This window comes from Myotis lucifugus, unplaced genomic scaffold (genome assembly GCF_000147115.1).
Source record: "Myotis lucifugus unplaced genomic scaffold, Myoluc2.0 scaffold_1297, whole genome shotgun sequence".
Classification (NCBI taxonomy): Eukaryota; Metazoa; Chordata; class Mammalia; order Chiroptera; family Vespertilionidae; genus Myotis; species Myotis lucifugus.
In genome coordinates, this window is record NW_005872345.1 from 1,422 (window position 1) to 14,056 (window position 12,635).

Consider the following 12,635-nt stretch of genomic DNA (forward strand, 5'->3'; position numbering starts at 1 on the left):
TTTTGATTCAAATATCCAATTTTCTTACTTAATTTAAAAATGAACAAAAAAACAGGCCTGGCCAGGTAGCTCAGTTGGTTAGATTTCACCCTGCAGAAAACCTTAAATGTGTGTAAAGTTGGAAAGTAGGAGTGTTACGGGAGAATTAAATTCCCCTGTCACTCGTAAGAGCGAGGTTCTTGCAATATCTTCAGAAAATGAGCTTTCTGGGAAAAGAATTTCAGGGGAAGGACGGGATATGGAAGGCTTTATTTGCAAGGTCCCACTTCCCGACGCCAGTCCTGAACGAGGGGCAGCTGGAGGTCAGCAGGGCCAGAGGCAGGGCCCGTGTCCCTAGCTTCCGTTGCAGCCACGTGTGGCTCAGCATTCAAGCTCATCAAAGTCCACTGTCCCCACTGTCAATGCTCTTAACCCTCTCCTATTGGGCTTCAATCTTTTCTTTGTTAAAACTTCCCAGAGGACTAAACATTGCTTTACAGAGAAGATGAAGAAGACCAATTGGTTCTTTTTCTTGCTGGTTGTCACCTCTTCCCACTGGTTCTAACTCCACGGAAGCAGCAGAGCAGGCCGCTTCTCCAGCTTCTTTTATTAAGACGTACTTTGCAAAGCCCTTTCCCCAGGGCAGGGTGCGGGACTGAAGGAAGTCCCTCTGGGCAGCCCTGGGTCCCCTCCCGGAGGAGGTGCCATTAGTCCCCCTGGATTCTGAACTGGGAGGCGGAGCTCCCTGCAGGCGCTCTTCTCTCCAGTCCCTTCCTTGTGCCCTCGGGCAGGTCGGCACCTTTTTCTCTAATCTGTCAACATGCACTGCACTCTCGCTGCCTGAGCCCAAATTATGTCCTGCAGAGGCGAGGCAGTGCCTGGTTTATAGCCTGTAAGTGGCTGGGTCTTGCGTACCTGCCTAGAGAACCTCCCTGGGTGGGGCAGGGCCGGGCCTGCTTGGAGAATGTGCCCCCTAGTGTGGCTGGAAGGGCCTATGCTGCTTTACTGCTCTGCTGTCACCATCTCGAAATTATTCACCATTTTTAACACGAGACCCGCATTTTCATTGTGCACGGGGTCCCCGTCGCCGCGCAGCTGCTCCAGACTCCACCCTTAGACCTCACCAACTGCACCATCCCTCCTCCTGAGAGGGCCAGATGTCCCAGGTCCTAGGTCCTCCCCTCATCCTCCGGTCACCTGAGGGCACCGGCCCTGGCTCACTCATAAGCCAGTTGCCTAGCACTTGGCTTGCACACAGAACTCACTTCTCTTTGCCACTCAGGGAAGGGAGAAAAATGATCCTTTCATGCACCCGTTTCAAGATTATTTATCAAGTCTCTTACAAGAAAATAGCGTTTCTTGGAATGGGGAAAAGCAACTTAGATTAATTTCCCCTTTTTCTCTTCAGCTTAAGAATGTCAACTATGTAGAATGAAGGTCAGCAAAAGACGGAGAGAGAGAGGCTAACAATGGCTTTTATATTTTTAGGGGCTGTAAAAACAAACCATATACGACAGAGAAAGCCTAAACTATTTACTCTCTATCCCTTTACAGGAAGGTTCCCAGCCCTTGGTTTACAGAACTGTTAACAGTGTGCCTCCCTCGCAGAAGTCACAACAGAGAAATGTCTGTGAGCGCAGCACAGGGGACGCGCAGTCCTCAGTCTGCACTGTGTCCCGACTGACCGGGATCCCTTCTGGCTCTTCTGCTCAAGGGCATTCCTTCCCCCGAGCCCTGCTCTTGGCAAGCCCGGGGCCCTCCGCGCAAGGCAGCCGCAAGCACAACACTTTCCAGGAAAATGCTTGTGGTTTTTGCCAGACATCAGGCTGCTGCCCAACGGCCAGAGGCAAAAAGAACCAGGGAAAGGGGTGGGGGACAGGGACCTCCTCCCAGGTGGGGGCTCCTTAGAGTGAGTGTCAGCACCTGCCCGGCAGATGCTCTGTTCTGAGTACAGGTGCTGAGGCGAACGCAGGGAAGAAAAGCCCTCAAAACCTCAGGCCAGCCCTAGCCGGTTTGCTCAGTGGATAGAGCACCGGTCTGCAGACCGAAGGGTCCCGGGTTCGATTCCGATCAAGAGTACGCACCTCGGTTGCAGGCCCTGGTCTGGGCTCCTGCAGGAGGCAACCAATCCATGTGTTTCTCTCACATCCATGTTTCTCTCTCTTTCCCTCTCTCTAAAAATCAATGGGAAAATACCCTCGGGTGTGGATTAAACAAAACACAACACACCTCCGGCGACTCGTCCACTCCTGTGAGGCCTGCCTGCTCAATAGCCATGATGGGCTGGTGCCCCCACCTGGATGGTGCAGGTACAATCTGCATTCGGTGCCCATATACCAGCTGACCATGTAGCAGGAAGCCGGAGGGATCTGACCTAAACTGGTGAAAGGGTGGTCGCCAGCTCTGGGCCTTCACGATTCCCCTAAACTAGGCATCATCTCCTTCGGGATGTTGAAATAAAAAAAAGTCCAACAACACCGACATGCATGAAGTTCCCACACCATTCCAAACGGAGGACACGATGAGCAGGGGCGGATGACGTCTGATAAGCGGGCTCCATGACACCCCTGGGAAGCCGCCAGTGCTCCCACAGCTCTGCGGGTTTTAACTACAGTAACCGTTAGATTCTACCCTCCGCGTGCTCACCATTTTCATGTTTTCTCTCCTAGCTTTTCAGTTCTGGAAAGAAACAACTCCATTATGAACTGTGCTCTATACGTTACCCAGTGCAGTGTACTTGAATGTAACTTTTAAAATATATATTTTTTTAATTGATTTCAGAGAGGAAGGGAGAGGGAGAAACATCAATGATGAGAATCCTTGACCTGCTGCCTCGTGCGCGCCCCCTGCTGGGGATCCAGCCCGCAGCCGGGCACGCGCCCTCCGGGTTCCTAGGTGGTGGCTCCCGAGCCGCCCGCAGGCCGCGCGGAACTCTATAGACTGTGGACCTGCACGCGCCCCGCTGGCCGTTCGGAGGCCTTTGAACCACGCGCTGACCGAAGACGCGGGCAGTGAGCCAGAGGCCGCGGGTGTTTTAAAGTCAGGGAACACGTGCTTGTCCTTGTCACCATTCTCACTCCGGAAACCAAGTCTCCTGATGGTTTCCAGCGCGGGGGCTGAGTCCTTTACGGATTTAGACTTCATGTGCCACCGTCCCCTCAAACAGTCAGCGCCATCCGACTGTGCTTGGCGCATTTCCAGCCGCCAGAGGTCCGGGGAGGGGCGGGGAAGGAGGCGGCCGTGGGCGCCAGGGTCGCGGGCACCGACGGGAGAGCCCGGCTCAGGGCGGTGCCGCGCGGAGGGAGCCCTTCCCTCGCTCCGAGGACAAGACGCGTTGAGAGGCGGGACGCAGCTTCGGCGGCACCTGCAGCAGGCGGGCCCGGGCACCGCGCCCACAAAGACCACGATGTGAGGACTTGGGGAGGCAATAAGGAAAGCTGGCCGCGCGCGGGGCGGAGGTCTCCTCGCCCCGAGTTGCAGGGCAGCGGGAACCCACGTGGGACCCGAGCGCCTCCTGAACCCGAAGGGTCAAAATGCAAAAATCCCGAATGTGAAGGCTCTGCCCACATTCGGGAGCCGCGGGGCCAGGGCCGCACAGACCACGAGGAGTCGTGCGCTGCACACGCAGCTCGCCATCCTCCGGTGCTGGCGGCAGTGGAAGCGGTTCTCCCCGCTGCGAGCGGGGTCGGAGGTCAGGACACGGGACTACGCAGCGACGCCCTCGCGCAGAGACCCGCCGCGACCGTCGCGCAGGCGCAGGCAGGGGCGGGGCCAAGGCGGGCGGCGATTGGCCGGATTCGGGAAGCCACACCCCTCTTCCAGGTCACGTGACCTTCGGGCGGAGTTGGCGAGCTTTTGGAGCAGCGCGCGTCAGCGGTGGGGCGGAGGTGGGGCCGGCGCAGCGGGCCGGGTTCTGGGCGGCGCGGCGCGGCCAGGACCGAACAGTTCCCTCCAACGAGTGAGCGGTGGCAGGAGGTTTACGCGGGGGCTGCCCGCCCGCCGGCATCGGTCCTCCCGTGAGTCCGCAGAGTCGCGGTGAGTGAGTTTTGGAACGGGGACGGGGCGGGGCAGTCGGTGAGCCGCCGGGCCCCCCATTGGCTGGGCCGATTTTGGCGCGCTCCCTGTCCGCGCTCCCTATTGGCTGGCCCGCGCGGTTGGAGCGCTGCGCCCCCTGCTGGTCGGGGTTAGGAGGCGGGGTGGCCGGCGAGGCGCCTGATTTTGCCCCGCGCCTGGCTGGCTGGTGGGGAAGTGGGACGTCCGCCCCCGGGACCAGGGACTGGCGGTGTCCCGGCGAGGGGCGTGGGGTCCGCACCCCGGGCTCGAGGGGAAGGTCACTGAATCCTGGCCCCTCGTTAAGCAGCGGCACTGGCGCTGGTGACACCGGTTCCCCGGTTCCCCGGAGCGTCAGCCTGTCATTTGGAGCCAGGCCCGGGCTGGTGTCTTCAGTTGAAAAGAACTGGAGCGCGAGTGCAGGACGCCCGGCTGCAGACCGCGGTGCCCCGCGCAGGTGCAGGGGAACGGTGGCTGTCAGCATTTGTAATGCGACTCGAAGGCACATGGTACCTCGCAGCCGTCCAGCTCCAGCACATTCCCGAAGCTGGACCGGCTCCCCTCAGGCCATGCACTCGCGCGTTTTCGCGTATTTTCAGTTCTGTTCCGATCACTTACTTTTTTTCCTAAACGACGTTGGTGACTCCCTGGATGACTGCGGGGTCCCAGGGCGATGGGTCATACAGTCCCAGTGTGGGCGCCCCGGACGGAGTAGAGGCATGGCCACGACTCGGCAGACGGTCCCCAGACACGTGCCGGGGGCCAAACGTGGGTCAGTCCGGTCCAGTGGGGGCTTAGCCTCCGTACTTACCGGCGTCTCAGCTCCTGATGGTGCGGAAACCTGTCCCACAATGTGAGGGCGTCCTCTCCGCAGATCGGACGTTAAGCCGCTCCCAGGTTACAGCCGAGTTCATCACAGCCCGTCCGCCTGGGAAAGGGCGAGGTTGGGGTGCTGTTCTCCAGCACGGAGGCGGGCGCACCCCGGATCTGCTGTGCCTTCCCTGGTGGCCTTTCGCAGATCTTTCCCCCCGCCCCTCAGCTAGGACACCCCCTGTCCCTCAGCCAGGATACCCCCTGTCCCTCAGCCAGGACACCGGCATGTTTTGTACATTTGTTTAGACTGTGCATTTATATTTTTCCTTTTGCAACAAGCTTTTTCTAACCAGAATTATTGGGTGTGTTTATATAAAATACAGATGTGTAGGGTCAGTGGCAGGGCTGAGAAAAGACCCTCCCCCAGCCCCAGGGGAGGCGCAGGCCCCGCCCCGCGGCCTCCCTCTGCGGTTGGTGACTGCTTGTCCTTCCCCAGGTGCACAATGAACCCCAATATGAAGCAGAAGCAGGAAGGCACCCATGGGCGCGTGCAGGTATGTGACGGGATCGCTGGCGTCTGGGTGGAGAGCAAGTGCGTGGAAGTGTTTTGACATAATTTAGCCAAGTTTAACCTGGCTGTTGTTTCCATAAATCTTAAATTACTGAGTTTTTGGCCAGAGGAAAAGTAACAGTAGAGAACCATTAAAGAATTAATTATGGTTGAATATTAAATTTTCTGATCTTCCCGTTTAGTTAAGTCCTTAGTTTCTTTCAGCAGTGCATTGTAGTTTTCCGAGTATTGAGTTTTACACGCCTTTCGTTAAGTTTTTCCCCTAAATATTTTATTTTTAATGTTGTTGTAGATGGAGTTGTTTCCTTAGGTAAATTTTCATGTACTCATTGTTCCCATAGAGAAATACTATTGATTTTTTGTGCCTTGATCTTGAATCCCGCAACCTTGCTGAACTTGTTTAGTTCTGATAGTTTTCATTAGATTCCTTAGGATTTTTTGTAAACAGGATGCTTATTATTGCTTCATTCTACTATAGATTCCTTGCTAATTATATGCAAAATTTTGTGTGTGTGCTCTTGTGGGTGTGTGTGTTTTTAAAGAGGTTTACAGAGCCCTGGCTGGTGTGGCTCAGTGGATAGAACATCGGCCTGTGGACTGAAGGGTCCTGGGTTGGATTCCAGTCAAGGGCACAAGCCCAGGTTGTGGACTAGATCCCCAGTAGGGGGCGTGCAGGAGGCAGCCGATCAGTGATTCTCTGCCATCATTGATGTTTCTGTCTCTCCCTCTCCCTTCCTCTCTGAAATCAATAAAAAAGATTTTTTTAAAGAGGTTCACAGAATCTCAAGTTGTTCTCTAAAAAGACTAAGACCCATAATATATAAGAACCTTTTTGGCTGTAATGAGTCTATCATTCCAATGCATAACCCGTATAAAGGAAACGATAAGATGCTATAGAGCTTACATTATGAAAGTTAAGTCTTGGGAATTGCCTTTTTGTGTGACAGTAAATTGTGGCTTTTTGGTCATTGTTAGTAGCAAGCACTTAAATAAACCCTCCTGCTGTGCAGGTTCCGGAGTTGTGTTTGTTTCTCCTAGTATTTGGAGACTGGACTAATCTAAATTATATCTGAAATGTTGGGGTGGTGTTTGTTCGCACCGTCGCTGGCATTGGTTCTTCAGTTCAATGGGGAGATCAGCAGGGAAACTTGACCGTGGGAAAGGTGAGCTCGCGCCTGGAGTGCGCCGTGCCGCGCCCGTTCTCACGCTGCTCCGGTGTCCTCCGCCGACCTTGTTTGAGCACCACCATTGTTTGCTGTCCCGCGGTGGCAGAATAACTAATGATTTTTTGCAAAACTAGAGAGAGCTCTCAGATCAGGAAATGTACGGGAAGGTATTTACATATCACCAGGAAGGCCATGTTCCCCCCAAACAACTGCTGGGCCTTTTGCAGTCATTACAGTGCCCCAGGCACTGACAGGTCAGCTGTCTCCTGATGGACGGGCTCCAAGCGAACTGCTCCCACCGGCAGGCAGGTCAGGGCCCTGTTACATGCCCGTGGCTGTGTGAGGGATGTTCTTACACTCTGTTCCTCTGGTGAACACGTGGGGATGTTCGGGGACAGTCACGATCCCAAGGAAGCCTGAGACAAATCCTATCGATTAGGGGAGAAGTATTGTGCAGTGTGAACAATTACTCTTTTTCCCCCAATTTACCTGTTTTCTGGGTTTCTACCATAAATGTGTTAAGTTTGGGTGATATGATGCATTCTTAGACTTTCTTCAAACTTTATTATAATTTTAGGGAAATAAGTTTACTAGTTGGTTAAGCCGATGTCTTGTTCGTACCTAGCATTGCAAAATTACCTAGCGGACCAAATTCAGGGTGGGGCCAACGTAGGTTTACCGCTGTTCATATAGAAAATAGTTCAGTACTCAGTAATGATAACACAAGAACAAACTCAGGTTCGCGGACTCACAGCTGTGACCCTGTTTCTGCCCGTCCCGTCTGTGTTCCTTTTTGGTGAGTGTAGGAGGCTAAGGCAGTCACAGGCCCTGCCGCCCTCAGGACCCATAACGGATTCTCTTGACTCTAGAGCAGTCCTGTCCCGAGGAGGACCCTGAAGATGATCCAGCCGTCCACAGCCGGGCCCCTCGTCGGCAGAGAGAACGAGGTATGTGTTACGGGGCCAGAACCTGTGCATGAAAACCATTTGCAAGGTTTCCTTGGTTAGAAATACCCAAGTCATTGAAATTGGGCAGGAGTTTAAGAATAACAATTGTGTATTCCCCACAGAAGTGGCTTTTGTTTTAACTGATCAATTGAGGAAGTTTGACGTTGGTATGAATAGGATGCTGGTATAATACTGGTAGAACTGAGATGATAGAACACGTCAGCTACAGGGGGATGCTGCCTATTTTGAGAATAAAATGGTGGATCCTTCATTTACTTCTGTATGTAAATGATGAAATCATTGTTGAAAGTGTCTAGAGTTTTACAGGTAAAAAATACTGCCTTTGTATGGAACTGAATTATTTAAACAATAAAAATAATTTCAGTTTAGCCTTAGATCCAGCTCTAATTCCAAACAGTTGCTGCAAATAAAATTCCCAAAACAGACCTTTACATTTTGGGGGAGTTTTAAACTGTATGATTTTTTAAAGAAGATCCAAAGATGTCAGAAAGACACAAACAGATGCGGCTCCATTTTTAACACATAAATAATAAGACCACTGAGCTTTCAAAAAATTTCTTAACAAATTTCATATTCTTCAAAAATGTCTACATATTTATATTTTGGTTCTATATTATCTTTGACTTGTTTCTTTCTTTTGATCCGTAATTTCTTCTTTCGCCAGTGGCTCTTCCTCTTCCCTGCTTTTCCCTCTTTCTCTGCACCAGTGGTTCTCAACCTTCTGGCCCTTTCAATACAGTTCCTCATGTTGTGACCCAACCATAAAATTATATTCATTGCTACTTCATAACTGTCATGTTGCTACTGTTATGAATCGTAATGTAAATATCTGATATGCAGGATGGTCTTAGGCGACCCCTGTGAAAGGGTCATTCGACCGCCAAAGGGGTCGCGACCCACAGGTTGAGAACCGCTGCTCTGGACTCTAGCAGTGCATGGCTTACCCTGGTGATTCTTCCTTCTAAACACACACCTTCAGAAGCCGGGCTTGCGCTGGTTCCCAGGGGCACCCAGCTTTCTTGCTTATTAGAGAAAAACAAATGAGATTGACGTGTGGATTTCCACGGCAGCTGGTTAAAGGCTCGTTCAAACCGAAGCATCGCAGTGACCAGTCGGCGTCTAAGACTTCCGGCTCTGGAGTCCCTGCTGTCCCGGAGCACGGGGAGAGCAAGGAGCTGGGAGGAGTTACCCAGGAGGCACTGGACCTCATGGCTGCAGGTAGGAGGCAAGTGTGAGAGCCCTTATCGCAGACACTGTCCTTGGAGTACAGGTCACCGTTACCTCCTGCTGTTGGGGACTCTGCCACGGCCCCAGGGCTGGGCACACTGCTAGTTCACTGTGATGCTCCCATACCCTCACGTTCCTTTGGTTGTAAAAATACCAACACCAAACGTGGACAAGTCTTACTGTTTTGTAAGATCCAGTTATGGATGAAATATTAAAGGGAAGGATAGTGATTAACATGACAACTGGATATGGGGTTGCCAAGACAGAAGTAGTCTTTTCGGGGAGAAAAAGTGTCTAGAGCAGCCGTGGGCAAACTACGGCCCGCGGGCCGGATCCGGCCCGTTTGAAATGAATAAAAAAAAAAAAAGACCGTACCCTTTTACGTAATGATGTTTACTTTGAATTTATATTAGTTCACACAAACACTCCATCCATGCTTTTGTTCCGGCCCTCCGGTCCAGTTTAAGAACCCATTGTGGCCCTCGAGTCAAAAAGTTTGCCCACCCCTGGTCTAGAGACTGAGTTTGAAGAAAGGAATGTGAATGTGCCGGGAGAACATGAAGTAGGGAGGGAGCCCGCAGGAGCCTGGCGGAAGTCAAGGGAGTGAGGACGGGAGCCGCTGGGCCGGGAATAAATGCAAGTTTTGTGTGTGTGTGTGTGTGTGTGTGTGTGTGTTTTAATATATTTTATTGATTTTTTTACAGAGAGGTAGGGAGAGGGATAGAGAGTTAGAAATATCGATGAGAGAGAAACATCGATCAGCTGCCTCCTGCACACCCCTCATTGGAGATGTGCCCACAACCAAGGTACATGCCCTTGACCGGAATCGAACCTGGGACCCTTGAGTCCGCAGGTCGATGCTCTATCCACTGAGCCAGACCGGACAGGGCTAAATGCAAGTGTTTAATGGAATGGCAGGCGGCACCGTAAGAGGAAGCTGGCAATGGTTTTTAAGCATCATGGAGGTCATTGATGTTGTTATTGATGAAAAATTGGAGACTTAGAGAAGTTAATTGACTTACTCAAGGTCATGGAGTCCGTTGGGCTCATTCTGAGTTGCCAGGAGGACAGCAAGGAAAGGGATAGTAGGCTGTAGGGTTTTATCAGACAAGTCAGGAAACGGTGGCTGCAGAGAAGTACAGCAGCTCTCTCTCCAGTACTGCTGTGGGGTGAACCGTAGGGCTTGTGACACTCATACTGACTTGGCTAAGATTTGGTGACAAAAACACTACAGTCACATACAGAAACGACTGTGCCATATTGCTGATGTCACCACATAGATGACAAATGTCAGTCGACGTCACCTGAGCACACAGCTCTCTACAGATCCTCAGTGGGATGTGTCAGAATCCCTAAAATGTCGGGGAAATAAAATGGAACAAAGCTGACTTGGTTTCTAACTTCAGGTTTAGGAAAGGGGTAGTGCCAGGTGATGTGGGCGGTGCTGAGTAAGCTTGCAAATTGCTTTTTAAATAGAAAGGAGGATGCTGGGGATGTCACCGCAGCTGGAACAGGAGTGGCTTTCAGAGTTTCATGTAAAACATTGGTTTTTTAGAAAACCCGTCCTCCCAGTACTGGAAGGAAGTGGCGGAGCAGCGGCGGAAGGCTCTCTATGAAGCGCTGAAGGAAAACGAGAAGGTGAGCGCTGAGGAGAACTGGTGCCGTCTGCATTTTAATATTCCCCTCACTGCTTAGCGAACTTGGCTGGAGCAGTGTGAACGGGCTTTCATTTGGGCCTAAGAAACGTTGAATGAGGCGGCTGTTAGAATTATTTGACCCAAAGAAGCCTAAACGGTGGGCGCCACGATGGCCCCCGCCGGGACCGTGCCGATGTGTCAGCGCACCGGGGAGGCCGGCGGGGGGTGCGGCGGGAGGCGAACGCTGAGCTGCCCCCACCACAGCTCCACAGAGACATCGAGCAGAAGACCAGTGAGATCGCCCGCCTGCAGAGGGAGAACCGGGAGCTGGCGGCGGTGGCGGAGCACGTGCAGTACATGGCCGAGGTCCTGGAGGTGAGTGTCCGCCAAGCCGAGCGCGAGGACCCTGTGGGCTCTGGACTCGGACTCCGGGGTCCTAGCTCCCCACCTGGGACGTGAAGGTGGTGAGTAAGCAGCGAATTGGTGCTGTGGGGTCTTCGCTGTCCTCAGCCATAAAGCGGGGTCGCCGGCCCTGCTCTAGGTTGTCATGAGAACGAGTGACAGTAGATGGACGCTGAGAGGTGTCTCCGCTGAGAAAGTAGGGAAAAGTCTTCTCTTTCACAGCCGATGCGTCTTAGCCAGTTTACATTTAACGTTCGTGCCAGCGTGACCTTCCTGTGTTCATAGCTGCTCCTCGGTGCACCGGGAAGGGTAGGGCCCCTCGGACTTTGTTTAAAATTGGGAAGTAGCCTGTTTGTAAGGATTGACCTCGTGACTGTTCCGTTACCAGGCTTAGCCTAAAACCTAAGTTTTAAAACTTAATGTTGTTTACAAAAAGGCATCTTGCTGATGGGATGGGAGATTTCCAAATGAAACACTTTTTGTACTGAATTGCTTGCACGTTCGGGCCGGGACAGACGTTAACATTTGAGGTTCTCACCTGGCGATGCTGTCATGGCCGCCTTGGCTGCGGAGTGTGGTCCCCGGCGGGCTGGGAGCGCGGGGCCGGCCTCCCTGCCTTAGAGGAGGGCTCGCTCATTGAAGAGCCAGTGCCTTAGAAGGGAGCAGGTCCGCCAGCCACGTGACTTGGCTGCGGTGTGATCCAGCGCGGGGAGACGGACAGGCCTGGGTTGTGAGTGTGACCTCGTTACAACACCGAGGGTCACGTACCGCAGTCAGATCATGGGCTTGGGTTTTAAAGTTTTTATAATAAACACTTGGCTCATTCTTTAAAAGCGGCTGAAAGGAGACGCTCTGGAGAGCTTCGAATCGCCGGACAGCGAGGGATCTGATTCTGAGGAGGAGGCGGGCGAGGATCCTGAGGCGGAGTTCCCGGCGAGGGCAGCCGTGTCTTCCTCCACGGACGCCCGGCCCGGCGCGTGAGCTGCGCAGAGACTCAGAAAAGACATGCCCCAGGTACCGCCACGACGGTTCTTGGTGGCAGAGCAAATAGCTGTGAAGCAGACGTTCTGTTTGAGCCCTGGGACCCTATCGTGTTAAAATACAAATACGGTGTGTTTTAATCTATGGTGTTTTATGTAAATAACGTTTTCTCAGATGTCAGACACAACTTGTGTACATGATAAATAAACTTCGTTTCCTAGTGAGCATATGTGTTTCTTGGAAAAACGAAGTCCAAGAGTAAAATTTGTCCATTTCTCTGGTTTTATATCATTTTCTCCCTACCCCTCTGTTGTCTGGGAGGAAACGAGGAGAAAATGAATTTGTCCCCCTAAAGAGGAAATGGTGGAGGTTTGACTCCCCAGCTGGTTGCCCCCGGCTCAGGGTCGGACTGTTGATTTCCAGGCTCCCCGACCCCCGCTCCTCCTGAGGGTTTTGGTAAAGGCCGTGAGGAGTGGTGTCAGGAGCTTATGCGTCTGTCCCGCCGATGGGGATGGTGACCAGGTGCACGCCCAGTGACGAGATGCAGGAATAGCTGAGGGTTCTGAAACTATTCGCGTTACATTAGATACAGCACAGAGCATCCGTATAGGCTTGGTCAGTGTGGCTCGGATTGAGCGTCAACCTATGAACCAGGAGGTCACGGTTAGATTCTGGGTCAGGGCACATGCCCGGGTTGCAGGCTCAATCCCCAGTGTGGGGCGTGCAGGAGGCAGCTGATCAATGTTTCCCATGAATGTTTCCATCTCTATCTCCCTTCCTCTCTCTAAAAAATCAATAAAAACATAGGTATTTTTTAAAAAACATACAATATGAAGGCATA

The 12,635-nt window shown here is 52.5% G+C and overlaps 1 protein-coding gene across 6 annotated transcripts; it reads left to right on the plus strand.

The window, feature by feature from the left end:
• Positions 1–3,866: 3,866 nt before the first annotated feature.
• GMNN (geminin, DNA replication inhibitor) lies at positions 3,867–12,023 on the plus strand. 6 transcript variants are annotated; one of them, XM_014449627.2, is made up of 7 exons: positions 3,867–4,014; positions 5,339–5,396; positions 7,454–7,526; positions 8,618–8,765; positions 10,330–10,412; positions 10,676–10,786; positions 11,648–12,023. In XM_014449627.2, the coding sequence occupies exons 2-7, from the start codon at positions 5,383–5,385 to the stop codon at positions 11,792–11,794; spliced, it is 576 nt and encodes a 191-aa protein (XP_014305113.1). In that variant the 5' UTR covers positions 3,867–4,014; positions 5,339–5,382; the 3' UTR covers positions 11,795–12,023. The 6 variants fall into 6 exon arrangements, with proteins under 6 accessions (XP_014305113.1, XP_014305112.1, XP_023604117.1 ...); XM_014449626.2 differs by having other exon boundaries at positions 3,869–4,014; positions 7,449–7,526; XM_023748349.1 differs by lacking the exon at positions 3,867–4,014 and adding an exon at positions 4,560–4,926.
• Positions 12,024–12,635: the final 612 nt, after the last annotated feature.